The sequence below is a fragment of the Fringilla coelebs genome (assembly GCF_963513975.1).
Source record: "Fringilla coelebs genome assembly, chromosome: 9".
Taxonomy (NCBI): domain Eukaryota; kingdom Metazoa; phylum Chordata; class Aves; order Passeriformes; family Fringillidae; genus Fringilla; species Fringilla coelebs.
The window spans coordinates 19,760,658-19,778,646 of NC_140067.1; the positions used below are offsets into that span (position 1 = coordinate 19,760,658).

Genomic DNA, 17,989 nt, shown 5'->3' on the forward strand with positions numbered 1-17,989 from the left:
CACAACCACTAATGCGCAATAAATCCAGTAATACACGACTGATTACTCACCTCATCAACTCGAGGATCTTGAGCCTGAGCAGCATTGGGCACTGGGGAGTCACAGTCTGGGCTGTAATGCTCACAATAGTCAAATGCAGCTCTGGGATCAGCTATAATCAACAGCTGCTGGATCTCACCCTGCAGGAAAGCATATGCAGATTAAATAACAAAACCAAAGGTAGTCTACAGTTCATCAGGAGTACAGAGTTTGCATTCAGAAACAAAACCAGGCACATAATACTTAGATATTTCCATCTGTGGTTATAAATAACATATCCACTTAATTTCTGCTGCTATTATGGAAACAACTATTGTTCACATGGCAAAACAATGCAAATTAATACCAAATGGACTAGGTGCAAAATTCTGGCTTAAAATCATGTCTGCTTTTGAAAGGAGAGAGTGAGAAGGTATAAGTTCTGATTTCTGATTTTCATGCTGTTTGTTTACTTCTACACTGGGAATCAGTCTAAATTCCTAAGATTTAATTCAGGGCACTTCCTATTACCTATTACAGCTCAGCATGCAAGTGATCAACAGTATATTTATGAGTTTGCATCACATATACAGTCTCAAAGGAGAAAAAAAATTAAAATAAAATATATTAAAATAAAAATATAGTCTATACCAGAGACAGTTATTTGAATAAAATATAATTAAGTGAGCACTGTGTAAATACACACTATAGATAGTGTTGGAAAAAATGTAACTGCTAAAAAATGTTGGGTTAGCCTCTATTTCCATATATCATGCATAAAAACAACATCATAGAAAGAGACCCACTATTCTGGATAATAAAAATGGCTCTGCTGAGATCCCCTACAGAGATCTTGTATGTTTATCATTTTCCACAGAAAGCTGTCTGGTATCCAGTGTATTTCTTAACACAGTGGTACTATTGAAGCAGCGATAGGTTAATTTCTGCCAACATTTCCACTATAAATTTTCTCATCCAGGAGCTTCTTATGCTCACATAAAAATAAGTTTGTTGGAAATTGGCACATGTTCTTGGTCAAAACCCATTAAATTCAATCTCTCACTATTTCCCCACAAGGGGGTGATTTTTAAGATTTATATACTTCTAGCAGGACTTTTTCTGTTTTTGGTTTTACCCAAAACAGGGGCAAATGAATACCTTTGTTAGTATACCTGTGCCTGTTTTGTCTTTAAAGACAAGTTATAATAACTGATGGAAATCTACAGGTGGGAAAATTCATAATTCTCTCAGTATTTCCAGAATCACTTTACATCTATCATAACAGTAACCTTTAACAAGCTAAGAAAACTGGAGAATATTTTTAAATAGTAAATAATAATTGCAACATTCCTTCCTTTCAAAATGAAAAAAAAAACCCCAAAGGCAAAAGTAAAATTTCCTCAAACTGAAAATCAAAATCAAAAAAAATCAAGCAATAATCTGCAATTTTACTAGTTCTACATTTTTTTTTACTAATTTTTCAGTCATAAAGTAGGAAATTGTTTCATGGCACATAATGGTTATATGTTACAATATGTACTGGCACATAATGGTTATATGTTACAATATGTACTGCTTATTACAGTACTCTAAGCCCACTTCACTTTTATAGACTCATGTGTGTCTCAGATTAATTTAGATTTAGAATATTTTTTTCTAAGCTTCCAGAAATACTTCAAATGCAGCAGTTTTTTTCTCTTCCAGCAGTTCTGGACTGTCTCCTTTAATTCACTAAGGCTTCCTAATTTGGACTTCTTACAAAACCTACTACACATACAGAAAAATTACCCCTTTGATTTCTTCCCTGACTCCCTCAAGAGCTGGAGAACTTTGAGAGGTTTTGTACCTCTCTGTACCTCTGCCTTGAGAGGTTTTGTACAGTCACTGTCAGCCTGAGCATGCATCCCCCATCTCCAGCAAAGTGTTTCCAAAGTGCTCTGCCCTTTCTCTTTCACTAACCACATTAAAACCAAGTGAGGCAGAGGAAAAAATGAGAGAGAATAAGCAACTGTAAGACAAGAGAGGTAAGTGACCCTTTTGAGCAACCCAGAGGTGGATGTGTAGAACCTCTGTCCTCACCCTGCTGAGTTCAAGTCATGGTCTTGCTCTTTGGCCCTGAGCATTCCCGGCTGTCTGAGGTGCCTGGACAGATCTCCGTGTCCGCAGAGTGCCAGCCAGCAGGAGCCGTGCCCAAGCGGCTCCTGAAACTACTGTTTAGTCAGAGAGCCTAAGAGAACACAGGTCCAGGACTACAGCCAGTACTCTGGAGCTTTGTGCTGGTCTTGAATGCCATGGAATTTTGGCACTGAGTTCTGTTGGATTGTGTGTTTGCAAGAAGCACTTGGTATGCTGTTACCACTTGGCTTAAATGTGCCTAAATTGGTTAAAGCTGTTCCTGATCCATTGACTGTATTTCCCAGCCCCGCCTGTCTGCCTGTCATGGCTCCACATAGATGGAGTCCCTCAGAAATCCTACACAGAATACATAAATTTTTACAGAATACATACATTGCTACTGGCTATAAATGTGTGAGAAGTTTACTGAAGAACCAATTGATTTTACATTTGGAATCCCAAATCTTAATTTCCTTCTTTTTCCTTCAAGATGTGCTATAAAAATGATTCCAGTAAATTATTCATTTTCCTTTTCTATTTTTTGTTTTATTTTCTGTCTTTGCTAATTAAATTGTTTCTCTGAGTATTTTGTTCCGTGAAGCATTGGCTGTACTGCAAGAATAGTTCAAGTGTTTTCCTTTCAGATCAGGTCATACCAGCTCACGAAGTTCCACAAGCATTACTGCAGATTTCATTATTGTGATTTAGTTACCATTCTAAGGTATTTGTTGGACAAATCTATACTCTTTCTTTTTGAAAATTTTCACAGAATTGCTTCAGACTTTACAAACACATTCTTTGATTTTAACTGCTTGACTTTGTGAGATCAAAATAAAATTTTATAAAGTTCCTTGCAAATAAACTACAAATAATCTGGTCATATTTCTTGACCTGGAGTCATAAATGAGGCACATAAAGATCTACCTGCACGAGTCCTAGAACTTTGAATTATGGGTTATTAAGAATTCCAATAGCTGACGTGTAAAAAAAATACTGAGGTAGCTAAACACATATGCATATGTCATATCATTTTTCTTGTATGAAAATTTCAGGAACAAAGGAAGTCTCATGGGATAGGGTGATAAAAGCAAGTGAGATACAAAAATGGAGAAAGAAAAATAGATTAAAATATACAAATACACTTGAGCATCCTTAAAGTACTCTGAAAAGTGCATAGAGAAAAAAAAGGAAGTACAAAAGCCTATAGTCTATTCACAAGTTCTTTCTTCTTTATGAAAATTTCACGACCACATCTGTTGGCAAAGACTGCTCGGGCAATTTCAAAGTTGGAAGTTGCTATAGAAGTAAAGCCTTCCAGGCCTATGCTGAGCCAGTTGTCCACCATGCTTTGGTATCAGAGGTAAGTGGGATGGCAGCAGATGGCAGACACAGAGAACTTGGTGTGAGGTATCAGGCAGACATACACAGCCACTTTTTCATATTAATACCTGTAACAAACTGCATGCTTAATTTGCCCCAAAACGTTCTAAAAGCCTAGTTCACCTTGGAGAATCATAACCTTCTGCCTCGTAGCAATTTTTTTTCCCTGGATAACACTTAAAACAATGTATTTTAAACAGCGGTTTGCCAGATATTTAATGTAACTTGCTAATTAGGGATAGGAAAGATGAAAGCTACATCTCAGCTGCCCAGAAGTAGTGGAGAACATCCAGCAAGATATTCTATATAACATTCAAGTATTTCGAAGTAAATTTTGAATCTTAATATTTAGTTTGGATCCTAAATTCTTTACAGAAAAAGGAACCAAGCTGTTGTCAAAGCCAACATATAACCCACAAAGGCAATGCACAGTTCAATAATTCATTGTGATATAGAATAAAAATAGTTAAAGTCTATGAACATCTTAATTCCTCTTTATTTCAGGGATATGCTCACAACTAAAATCAGAGACTTTTGAATCAGCCTCATGGTTATATGATAAAAGCTGCCTGAGCCAAGATAAAATATCTTGTCCGCCAATTATGCCTAATGTGAAAACATGGTACAGAAGGATTCCTTCTAAGAGGTACTCCACAAGATGAGTTATTCTTTGCAGAATCCTCCAAGAGAATTGAAATGAGTTTTGACTGAGGAACTATTCACCTTGTTGCATGCCAGAGCAAATGCGGAGTACCAGGCTAGAGCGCTAGAAGGAGAATATGCTCAAATCAGTAGAACTCACGTCTGCTGGAACAACTGCACACACATTCACTCACATCAACTGTTCTACTACAAGGAACAGCCCAGCAAAGAATGAGAAGTGTGTGCTGAATTAATTCATTGAAAATTCCTCTGTGAATCTCACAGACATTCCACAGTGACATCCTGGAATAAGAAAATTTATGTGTATGTACACTTCCAGGACTTGCTGAAAAACTCAAGCAGTAATGCTCAAGGTGAGGTACCTGCACTGGAAAAAAAGCTTTGATATGAAAACAGTGCAACACTAGAAAAATGCAGTGTTGAATACCAAAAAAAGAAATGGAGACCAAATTTGCAGGAAAGCAGCAAATGAACAAGTTCTCTTTCCAATTTTGGCTATATCTTCATGGAATTATTGCTTTATTTAGCCTTGTGGTAATAGTTGCTACCTGTGATTCCAAATTTTTGGAGTCTTCCTTAGATTCCACAGCAGAAATAGGAAAAAAGAAAATTTCCAGTAAGATATGGTGTCAGATTTTCTCAATGATATACATCATCAAGGGCCTGACTAATTATTGTTATATCAATAAATGCCAATAGCTTCTTATTACCTTAATGGGCTTCATAAAATGTTTTAGAAATCTGTCTTGAAATATTCTCTTTTCCTTCTAACTAGGTAATCTTACTAATGTTTTCTAGATATGGTGCATTAGAGAATTACAACCATAAAGTAGTCCATTTATAGTCTATTACCTAAAAGTTCCTGTCATTGAAAAGAGACACCTCCACTATCAACAGCCACATTGTTAAAATGGCAAAAGTATGAATTCATAGAAGGCTGTAAGGGCACTGTATGAAGAAATCAGTGCAGAAATTACTGTTTTCTTTCAATCTGTAAAATTTTAATGGTCTAGTTGTTCTGTAGTTCCACAAAAAACTCAACACAGTTCAGGGGCAGATTTAGGGATATCTCTTTTACAAGAATTTTAATAAAACAATAACCCTGCCTGGTGAAAGTTATTTTGTCTGGGAATAGCAGGTAAGCATTACTTCAGAAGCTCTGCAGGGAAAAAACCACAAAACAAACAAACAAAAAAATCCCCAGCAATTACTCAAATGACAAATTTATATATTAGAGGTTCAAAAATACTTTCTTCAAGTAGAGTGCGATGGTTAGAATTAGCAAAATACATCTTTGTGATTCACACTGGATAACATTAGTATGTCTTATGTGCTTATAAGGATAATTAGATTTTAAAGATGTTTACATAAATTGTGATAAAAGCAAAACAAAAGTAGTGCTAGGCATTAAATCAACTCAAAAGGACAAAATAAAAATCTTTCATTTTAATGTTATGGCTAAAGCCTGAAATTACAAAGTGAGTTTTTTCAGTAGAGCAGCAGCAATCAGCACAAATACCTCAACCTGGGTATTTGTGCCAACTTTCTCTAATTAGTTATGTGACAGTACAGCTATAGACTCCAAAGAACAAAAGTCTAGACAGCATGGATATTATTACTATAGAATTTAGAAAAACCTGCTGCAGAATTCATTTAATCTTCCTGCAAAGATTTGAGGGATTGAGGAATTCCAGGAGCTTTTAATATAATATTCCATAACCCAGGCCCATTGTACAATATAGCTGGAGAAAGATATTTAGAGCCTGCCAGACTGAAGCACTGCAAAAGCAATAAATTGTGAAAGCAGAATACTGCACAGGTCAAAGTTTCCACAGAAATCAATGTCTTCTTGATTCTTTGAACACCATGCTTATAGAAGGATAAATTCAGCTTGGTTAAGAAATAGGTTGGTATGCCAATTATAATTTTTGATCTTCCAAATATAGCTGTTCACAAAGTCAACCGCAATTCTTGGCTGAGAGATTAGATTTTACTACAATGCCTATGCAACAGCAAGTGTACATAGACACAGGCATGCACGTGTGCCCAAGGACATCCTATTTCCTAGAAAAAAGACCTACAAATCTCTCACATTTTCATGTATTTTTGAAACCTTATTTACATCTGTTGTTTAAAACTGATAAGTATTACACACAATAATAAATTAGGTGATAATAAATCCTATCTGTTAAATATTTTGAAACTGATGAAGCATGCAGCATTCTTTGATCCCAGGTTGTTAATTTTAAATGTTATTAATGACAGTTTTGTTTAATGACGATTCCTTTGTTTTTTGGGAAGATGCCTTGAAAATGAACTTGAATTCCAATGAATGACAAGAACTTTGCCTTCTTCTCCTCTCCCCATCCTGCTTCCAAAAATAAAGAAGGGAAACTGGATTTACCTTTGTTCATTGAACATAAGTTTGGAAATACTATAAAAAATTAATAAACACCAGATCACCATTCTTTGAGATAAAAAATAATAAAGTAATCCCAAACAAGCCAAACAGAAAACTTTTGCAAGAAACCCTGATTTTTTATTAGGTGCCTCTGAAATAAAAAAATTGCTGTTGGTTTTCATTTTACTTCTCAGTGCTCAAGCTGTCTGTCCACTTACTCTGGTGTTGATATCTAAACCATTGATTCTAAGTATTTTTCCCTGGAACTTTAAACATTTCTTTTCAGTCTTACAGACAGTCAGTGGGTCAGCAGCAATTACTGCATTACTATAGCGGGAATAATTTTGGCAGTGTGTCCACTCTGTGGTGCAGCTCCACGGGGCAGTGTGAAGCAGAGGATACTGAGGACCCCTCTTTCACACTCCATGCTGGGGGGGCACTTTGGGCTAGCTGCTCTGTTCCACTTCAGCTGTACAGCAAATCTGAGCAGTCAGTAAAGTTCTGCTCATTCTGCTCCTGTCTGCACTTGCACTCTGGGGCTTCCCATGCTCACAGATACGTGAGAGACGGGTCCTCAACTGCGGGCTAACTCATACCAGAGCACTCAGACTATCTCCAGCTGCTCCAGTTCCTCACTCAGCTCTTCCTACTCCTTTAAATAGGAATCCCATCCTGTACACAAGTGTTTTACTGCTTTTTTCATGAGAACAGATTAATGCCTAGTATCAAAATCTAAACCCTTTATTAACAAGTATTACTGCAGGGATTTAATCCATAAACTCTCTGCTGTAAAAACTTTCATGGGCTTTAAATGAGAGTCTTATACATCAGGTTTTGTCTGGTTATACTCATTTACAGCAAAATGCCTAAAAATTATGTTATTGGTCTGATGTGTGGAGTTTTGAAGGAAAAAGGTGTCTATAGGGAAATATCTGCATAAAGTCTCGGTTAGTTATTAAGTTATTATAAAATACTTATAAAAAACTTGGGTTGTTCACACCAACAGTACTAAATGAGGAGTGACAAATCCTTAAAGCTGGCAAAGAATAAAAAGATCCCTATTATTTATAAAACATGTAAGCTACCAACATATTTCAATGGATACAATTCAAAATTCCTTTACTAGGTGCCATGTACCAGAATCTCACTTTTTTTTTTTCCTTTTTTATTTTTCTTTTTTTTTTTTTTCCATTTGCACTTTGGGAATTCTCTTCTTTGCAGCAAGCACTTACAAACCAGCTGTTCTTGCAATATGTATTTGAAAACACAGAAGACATTAATTTCAAAAGACACATATAAAAGTTTGAGGAATGTTGTGACAGTCTTTCAAAAACAAGCATTTACAAATTAGTTCCACTGATATCAAAAGATTCACTTCAGTGAGCAAGGGCTTAGCAGTGTAAATGAAGGTCTCATAATTTGGCAGTTAGTAATAATACAGTTTCTAGACAGCATAATTTTATTATTTTAAGATGCATTCATGGTTTATAATTCGCTTCTCATCATTTGTATGTACCTGATGCTTAGTGCTTTCCGAATTCACTATCTTGTTTTTAACATTATATTGATTTACATATTAACAAAGCAAAATGTCATAAATCTCAGATTAGCACTTATATTCTGGAATGAGCAGCAGGCAACTCCAAATTAGAATTTTCTCACATAAAACACACACCTGCCCACTAGATTTAGAAAACACTTCAGATCTTTTTTTTTCTTGCTTTTACAGCTAAACCAGAATCTTTCTGACAGCACCACTAAAAAAAATGCCTCTTAGCTTTAGTACCAGTAGGTAAACTTACCAAAGAATATTTTGTGTTTTGGATATACAAAACCAGTGAATTTGGCAGCTATTTATCATGTTATCAGGACACTGATTGCCCCTTTCCTTCTTTCAGTGATCTACCTGATCTCTGGACACCCAGTATGCTTACTTATTCAGAAATTATTGAACATCATAGGAAGGAAAGTTATGTCATGAGCTCATGTCACACCCATTAAAATGTAAGCACTTAAAATTTGCCAGTGTGCTATAACATATTCTTGTGCTACTGCCAGAATCAGAACAGAGGAAAACCGCCTAGAAAACAGAGGTTAATGTTAAGAACAAAAATAAAAGGAAATGGAAATGGTCAAGAATTTAATTTAGTTAAATCTTGTACTACAAACTTAAAATAACCCAATTAGAAAAAAGTAATATTTGAGCCACTGGGATGTAACATTGTTTTAAAGGAAGTGTGAAACATTACTCACAGGAACAATATTTGTTCTGAAGCTTCTAAATGAATGATCCATGCAAATATGTTAGAGCAATATGACTGAAAGAGTATTCCTTTTTCAAAAGATACAATCAAGTCGTGAGGAGGTCAGAATAATGTAATAATACCAAATGTTTTGGACTCATTTGTATACAGCTGCTTTCAATGGGAGTGAGTTACCTTAGAGATGCAATGGGGCTTGGTGCAGTTGTGTTCTGCTGCACACATTGGTACAAGACCAAAAAGAAATAGTATCATCTTTAATTAGTAGGTCACTGAAGAGTAAGAGTTCATTATATACAGGTTATTATTTCCACATTTGAAGTTTCCATTCAGTTTGAGGAGACTGAAGAGTGCTCCACTGTTCCAATGACCAAAGCATTGGCTTATAATGAGAAAAATATCACTATTACCCAAGAGAAGATGACCTCTGTGATGCATGGATACAATATTAACCCTTCTGACACTCTGAGCAAAAGGTAATTTTTTTTAGGGGCTTCCTACATTTAAGCTAACAAAGGCTGCATGTGTCATATGAGAAGTCTGTAGTAAACAGTTTTATGTCTTAAACAGTTAAATCTAATGTCATGACTAGATAACTTCTGGAATTTCCTGCCTACAAAATAAGACACATTGTGTTATGTGTATCTTTAGTGACTATTGTGGTCTCAAGATACAGCAGGGTTCATAACACAGAAATGCTAACAAGGAGACCCGTGAAATCACCAAAAGTCACTCTGAGCTGCCATGAATGAGAAAAACAGAACATTTAACACACAATCATGACACTTTCAAGCAGGGATAGATTTCAGGAAACAGCACTAAACTTTAGAAATTGTAGCACCAGTAGCTAAGGGATGGATAAATTCTTGTTAATAAAACAAAAAGAATGCTGTCTAGAGAGTAGAAAAACAGTAGACAAACTCATCATGAACTAGATTATGTTTTGTTTGGCCAGACTTAGGACAGAGGTCACTTGGCTCATTCACCCCAGAGAAGAGGTGACAGAGGTGAGGCCACATTGCAGTCTGCAACTTCCTCAAGAGGGGAAGAGGAGGGGCAGGCACTGATCGCTGCTCTGTCGTGACAGTGACAGTGACAGCAGACGAGGGAATGGCCTGGAGCTGTGTCAGGGGAGGTTTAGGTTGGATATCAGGAAAAGGTTCTTCACCTAGAGAGTGGCTGGGCACTGGAACAGGCTCCTCAGGGAAGTGGTCACAGCAGCAGCCTGACAGAGCTCAAGAAGCATTTGGACAATGTTCTCAGGGACACGGTGTGATTCTTGGGGTGTCCTGTGCAGGGCCAGGAGCTGGACTTGATGATTTTTGTGGGTGCCTTCCAACTCAGGGTAATCTATGATACTATGATCCTTTAAAAATGTAAATGGCCCAGTATTTTTTTAAACTTTGGGGTACATTCTAATTTCAACATGCACATTTTTACCTACAGATTCAGATAATTGACCATAGGTATAAATTATTCCATGGTGGCTGTACAGTAACAAAGAAAGCAGAAACCTATCCGAAAAGCAAGGATTGCAAGCTTCTATTTTAAGTAAGAGTTGAGACTTAATCTAAACCCTCACCAATTTCAGGAACAGCCTTGTAAGACTGTGATTTCTCTGAATAAAAAAAAAAAGAGAGGTGCACTCAGTTGAGTAAGAAAACCTCATCACTGAAGAAATTCAGAAATGTACAGTGAGGCTAAGAAAGGTAGAAATGTTGCTGTTCTCAGTACTGAATCTTAAGATTCAGCCTCTGAACTGACCTTACAGACAGCTGCACAATTTCTTTTGTGAGTCCAAAGCCTCCTTCTTAGTGAGTCTCAGCTGGAATTGAAACACTGACTTGCCATGTCAGTGTAGCAGATGTCACAAAAAAATCTGGCAGAGAACCAGCTACCACTACTTTCCTTTTCCCTCCTTCCACAACTGACAACACCCTCAGAGAAAAGTAATTTAAACTCATCCCAGCAAATTCTGTAAAGTTATATCCTCGTGTCCATTTTGACTTCACACAGGTTTGACTTCAGGAAAAATGCAGGTTTATTTTTGATTTTCGTCAATTAATCTGGTAATTCTGATTAAGTGCTAATTTCAATTTGCTAAGTTATGTCTTCATCCAACTTTGACTCTTTCAGATTTGCACCAAAAAATAATTGCATTCTACCCCATCCCTTCCCATCTTTTAAAGTAAATGATAAAATATCTACCTTTACACACATATCATAAAAATTATTTCCCAACAGGTATGTATGATTATTTCAGCACTTCTGACACTTCAGACAGGTATTTTTATTTAGTGATTGCACTGAGTTAAACAAACCAATCATCAGTGTTTATCTATTGTGTATTTCCCTGCTTGAAAACTTTTAAATGGTTACAAACTTTGCAAGAACTAGCCAGACCTTGCCGATTTAGCTTCTATTATAATCTTAAATCACATGGAAAACACTAAAAAAAATAGTCTAATTTTATTTTTCTCTGAATTCCTTTTTTACTTATGCATATTCACATTGCACACGTTTTTGACTGTTTATTGTGAAACACAAATATTGGGAAAGATGGTTTCTCACCTAAGAAAGAAATACAAATGAAAATGTAAAGTAATTATCCCATGAGGAGACCAAAAAACCCTTGTCACATCCCAGATAGAGGCAACTGTGGAACTCATCTTCAAACAGAAAATAATGTTCCTCAGATGTGCAAACTGTATTGGGGACTGCAGGTGAATTAGGCTGCAAATACCAAACACATCATACTACTGGATCCCCTAAATCACCCAGAAATGTCCATATTTAAAAGGTCCACAATTCGTCATGTCCACAGAAAACAAATATAACAATGTCACAATGCTATACAATTCCTATTTCCCCTCTTGATACCTATGCAGCTTCTCAAGCATATGTTCTGCTTAAAACTAGGATTAAAACAGTGGACATTTATAGAGCACAGATGTTCTGTAGATGAAATAACTACCAATCTGTAATTTCTTGTTTTTCATTTTTAATTTAATTTTTTTCAATTTTAACCATTGTATAACAATGTTATAAAAGAAACTCAATAGTATAGATTTAAGAAGTTTCATAATTAGTCTGTAAAAATAATTATTGACATAAGGATTCTACCCAGAAAGGCCTCATGATTGGCATTTACTTACTTCCTTAAAGGCATTTTACCCTTCCTATATGTACTTCTTGGCCAGTAAATGATGGAAACATATATGTCCTTATTGCCAAAGTATGTTCCATTTACTGGAAAGAGTAATAGGTGGGATAAACACTATAACAGATTCATATTACACAGAAAACTTTCCAGGTCCTTCTCCCCTGCTCTCAAATACTCTTAGCACACACATATATCTGCAAATGCTTAAGAGATACAGAAAGAAAATGATTCAGTATCATACTATACAGGTTTCCCTGATTAATTCTCCCAAATATCTCAGGTATCTCAATATTAGGCAGAAAGACAAAAACAGCAACTCCCTTCCAGATACAACAAAAAGGACAGAAAAATGCACCAAATCTTCCAACAATACTCCTCCCTGTTTTTCTCTTTTGTTTCAGCCTATTCTAACAGCTTCTATAAATCAAAGTTTCTACATTATACCAGCATTTGACCTAAAAGATTATTCTAGTTTGCAAAAAAACTCAATTCCATTTGTTCATTATTAATTTGTACCTCAAAAACTTCTTCATCCAGAATCCTGGTTCCAAAGACAGTGATGCCATTGGTGTCCACAACTGTTTTGTCACTTCTGTCAAGTGGTTTTGTAGTTTTTTTGTTACAGTCAACAATCATTGTAACACTCTTTTTCTCCACGCTGATAGCTACTCGATGCCACCTATTAAAAAAACCCAATATAAGTTGACTGTAATTTATGTTTTCAAAACTAGGTCATTGTGTTCTTATCAATCAGTTTATAGGAGATGAGGCACCAATTAATTAAAAATGTCTCCTTTTTTTTTTTCTACACATACACAAGTGTACGAAGGGTTTTGACTAGTTGCTGTATACATTCTGTCCCTCAGCACAAAGGGGTCTGATCACAGCTTGCTGTGAACACCCTCTGTGACGTGAAGCTCACACTGAGGTTCTCTGCAGCTTTAACCAGGGAACATTACCAAACTCAAATTAGATGTCAGTGCACAGTTTATATTTTAATAGATTGAACAATCTGACAGCAGATTCTTTTTATGAATGCGTTTGATTTTCCAAATTACTTCTGCAAATATAATTAACCCAGCAGGTTATTTTAATTATTTATTATTTACAATTCACTATTTTTTCTGTGTGATCAACCATGTTCTTTTACATATTTGAAGGTATTCCATCGCTATAGAGAAATAAATACAAACAGTTCCAACACAGATACTTTTCCAGATAAATATATTTACAAATACTTGGCACAATTCCTGCAACAATAGCCTTGCCAACATAATATTCACCAAAAAGTGAATAAAGTGATTCAGAGTACTGATAAGTGACTTTAGAGACATTTAAGAATAAAGTTTGGTATGTTTTGCCCAACTCTACTATGTTCTTTATGAGACTTTATGAATAATCACGACAGACTACATTAATTTTGTGAGCCTCTCTGCTATGATAAATGTTTAAGAACAAAAGCAGACCACTCTGTAATCCACCATGGAGCAAAAGGTTAAAAAATGTTTGATAGACCAGGGCATCATACTAATGATGGGTAAGAGGAAGGCTGGAATCAAATTATTTTAGTTGGCATTTGTGGCATTAGGGTTGCCTAAACCAGAGAGAAAGCTTAGATCATTGTTACAAAGAGTGTCTGTGTATCAAAAGGAACACCTTGAAGCTAATGGAATCTGACTGCTAAACAGTATCACTGAGCCAGAACTATAATTCCATGTTTTCTCTGGAATGCTGTTAAACACTATTATTATAAAAGCAAACTGGCCATGCATCCTCAGGCACATTACACTGTTCACACTTTTTAAATATATCTCAGTTTGAGATGAAGATTGTTGCCCTAGATCCTTCATAAAATAGCCGAGTCAGAAGAAAATTGTTGGCTTATCTTTTCAAAGAGTGTAGAAGCTGAAAGCATAAAATCATAGCTCAATGTGCCTAGGATTGACTCCAGTTGATTTAGAAGTCGTATAGTCTCAGTGTAGGAAATTGTACCAAACCAAATTTGTTTTTATTTCTTCATTTTAGCTATTTTATCAACACTTTGGATTAAATTCTATGTCAAAGCTTTGCTATTTAGCAAAAGTCCATTAGAAAAAATGCTGATTTTTTTATCACTACTTCTGCTACAGATATGAATCAAGTGTAGGTTTCATCATATAATTTCATTGTCTGGAAATACTACGCCAGGAAGACAATTAATTTTTTTCCTTTTTTTTTCTTCTTTATTGCTTTATAAACATGTTTCATTATAGTTCAATTTTTGCCCTTTCTTACTGAGTTGTTTTCTTTTGCTTTAGTAAATTTATTTCTGGGTATCTCAGAAGACTGTGGTTGCTCCTCTTGGACTGCAGCACAGCAAATAAAAAGCCTCTGAAAGAACGAATGTCCTTTTACAAGCACTGGAACGACATTCCCAGAGAATGATTACTTGTCTACAAAGCTACAAAAAACCTAACAACTGCATTACTAATGCAACAGGTATTTGAGATTAATTCCTTTACTGAGGGTGCAGTATAAATCCTTATTCTTTCCTGATTTCCTTATACATAGGAATCTCAAACTACTTTATTTATCTGGTTTGGCTCTGGGTAGAAGAAATTCTGTGCTTTCTTGTCAACTTGTCTTCATACTGCCAACCACCTTTAAGTGGACCAGACATTTCTTTTAGTGAGACTGTTTCTTGAGACTTTTTGAAAACAGCTTATTTAGATATTGCACAGGAAGAATATTCATAGGTTTAGTTTGGGTTGGATTAACTTCTATGACTATTTCCTCACCCTTGATTTATAAAAATGGCAGATAAGATGATTTGTTTCATTTATAGCTGTAAGCACCATTTGGAGCTGGAACTGTACTCTGCTGCAAAGCTTCTCTAATTTTGTACTACACCAGCCCAACTAGCTAGAAACGATGTTACTGCCATATTTAAATATTTAAGGAAACTGTTTGTAAATAGATAATCATATATACAGTGGTCTGCAATACACTCTTAATTTTAAACTTTTACACTTACTTGCCATCAGCGATGTTGACTGTTCTGAAAAGAGGATAGTCTTCTGGGGCAGGTTTTCCGTTTTGGTCTTCAAACAGAAAGACAGGGGATCTACCAACTTCAACACCTACTTGCTGAATTCCTTGTTCATTGTAGATAGACAAAAGGAAAGACTGAATACCCTTTTTAGGTTTTACTGTCATTAATATTGAAAAATCTTCTGGAAAACTTCCACCTGCAAACAAAATGATATATACAGCTATAAATTCAGAAAATATGAAACCATTTTTCCATTTTTTCAATAAGCACATAGGATCCAGCATACAAACTGCAGGGTTTTCTAACTCTCAAAAATGAGCACATAAAAAATTACATTAGGAACATTTTCTGTGTCCTTTTTTTTCTTTCTGATCTCACTTTATTCCTGAAAAGTAAACCTTAATGGTTCTAAAAACATAACTTGAAAATCATACAATCATAAAATGATTTGGATTGAAAGCGACCTTAAACTCAGCTCATGACACCTACTGCCACGGGGGGAATGCCACACACTAGACCAGGTTGCTCAGGGCCTCATCCAAGCTGGCCTTGAACACTTTCAGGGTTGGGGCATCCACAACTTCTGCTGGCAAACTGTTCCAGTGCTGGACCACTCTCTGAGTAAAGAATTTCTTTATAATATCCAACACTACTCTCTCCTCCTCTACTTTAAAGCTGTTTCCCCTTGTCCTATTTATCTGCCCATGTAAATAGTCCCCACCCCTGTTTTCTATAAGCCCCTTTAAGTACTGAAAGACTTAAGAGTATTTAAAGGTTACTGAAAGACCCCCAGCTCCACATAATGGGGTATACTCAGAGCCTTATCTCCTCCAGGCTGAACAAGCCCAGCTCTCTCCGCCTGTCTTTTTAGGAGAGGTGTTCTAAATCTATAGGGAAATCCTGTAATAACACAGAATATGAAAGAACCATGGTAGTTTCACATTCACTGCATTTTTAATCCATCTTCTGTTTAGCGACCTTCTAATTTGAAAGTGTGCACTACAATTTCACTCAACATAACAAGCATCTGTACCACAGCAAAGAAGACTCTCTGGTACTTCAGTAGCCCTTGATAACAATTTTAGCTTCTTTCTCACAATATATATTTGAGTCTTTCTGGAATTATATTGTGCATAAAATTAAAAAATACATAACTAGTTTTCTTCAATGGGAGACTTAAGCAAAATCAAAGAATGTTACTTTCACTTATTCCCTGAGAGCTTTCTTTTTGAAGTAGAGATGATGTATCAAACACTGTTTCCACCTTTACAACTAAATAAAACACAATTAAAAGTAGATATAGTTTTTAAAGGAAATATTGAAGGGCTGCTCCTGTTGTATCTTGTGGTAAATCTGCATTTTACTTGATGCAAAACTTTATTAGGCTTAATAACAAACAAAGTGTAAGACTGAGATTCTAAAACTCAGAGTATGCTCTGGATCCATGTGGCTTCTGCTGTAATTTGGCATACAAGGAATAGATAAGGACGTAATTATAACATTGGCAATGAGTATAACTGCAGCTCTTTGTGCAGGAGAGTGGATAAAACATCCTTAAACATTTTAATATAATAGAAGAACAAGCTTTAATCATAATATCTTGTGGTTTTGGAATTAATTAAAGCATGCAAGAATTCATCAGACTGATTTTGGAATTTCTTCTTCCAACAGAGAAAACAGAAGATTGTTTCCAAGAAAGGTATTATGGGAAAGCTTCAAAGACTTTAGATTCTTTCTTGAAGACAAATTTTTACTTCTTGAATTACAATGTGTGAACAAAATGCGTAGAGTTTTCCTTGCTCTGTAATGATATACTACCCTTGTAAACCAGAACCCCTGGGCTTACGTTTTTATTTTGTCTGCCGCAGTGATACTTTACCGCTTTCTACCCTTTTCTAACTTTTTAATGGAAGCTTGTTGAAACATTGTAGTAACATAGACCATGTCTATACATTGTTTTGACATCTTATTTTGAAGGGATCAAAGCTCAACAGATAGGAAACATTTCATTTACTCTGATGAGTCACGGGTAAAAGTTTTTCATGACAGGGTAAACCACATTAAATTAAACTGTATGTTATACCTTCTAATGCCATAGCAAATAGATGACAAAAAAAATGGAAAAGAAAGAAGATGACTGTCAACACAGGCCCAAGAAACTGTTAGAAAAGCACTGAGTACCTGCCCTATCTGCACTGTTAATGTGAAAGATGTGCTGAAAGTGCTTAAGGCAGGTGATAATAATTCTGCTTGTCTGGGTATGTGCTCTTCAAACATGTAACATCCTAGGGGGAAAAAGTGAACTGTTTAGCAAAGGTGACTGAAAGCGAGTCGTGTCTCAGCTCAGTCATTTCTGTAATCGCTGCTATAGCATAATATTACCAATGTTTTATCTTGAATCTACTTTGAGTACTCAGAAGAAAATTTCCTCCAAACAGCTTTGATTGAAAAAGTCAGAAAAGAAATGACATTTTAACATGACATTTTAACATATTGCATCTAATATATAAAACTATATGCATATACAGTTCTTGGACATGTATCTGGAATAGTCTTCAAAGCCTTCTTAAATACTTTTAAATTTCTTGCTAATAGGAATGGTTCTATTTGAACAATAACTATGGATAACAGAAAAAATTGGAGAGAAAATATCTAGAAAAATCTTTTTACATATCTGGGTTATCATTCCTTTATGCTTTTGTAAAGGATAACTAAGAGCATGTACAACAACAGTACCACAAAAATCTATCAGTTTACATATTACAATCATATAATGCCTTCTAGTCAGTGAAATCAAGTTGGGAAGTTGGTAAATAAAATAAAAATAATTTTTTTAAAGATGGAGAAATTAATGGATATAGTAGCTCCTGATGAGTTACAGGAGTTAGATGAAAGCAAGGATAGGACAGATTAAAATATGTACTGTTTAGCTGAAATGATATCTCGCAGCTTGATCT

At 35.6% G+C, this 17,989-nt stretch overlaps 1 protein-coding gene across 3 annotated transcripts in view; it reads right to left on the minus strand.

Annotated features, from left to right (window-relative positions):
* Positions 1 to 17,989, minus strand: part of COL11A1 (collagen type XI alpha 1 chain) — a gene marked incomplete at both ends in the record, with an annotated part of 126,795 nt that overhangs the window by 92,810 nt on the left and 15,996 nt on the right. For all 3 annotated transcript variants that reach the window (XM_084210964.1, XM_084210965.1, XM_084210963.1), the window contains 3 exons: positions 51 to 179; positions 12,518 to 12,680; positions 15,015 to 15,228. In XM_084210964.1, the coding sequence (XP_084067090.1) occupies positions 51 to 179; positions 12,518 to 12,680; positions 15,015 to 15,228 (506 nt within the window). The remainder of the gene's footprint in view (positions 1 to 50; positions 180 to 12,517; positions 12,681 to 15,014; positions 15,229 to 17,989) is intronic.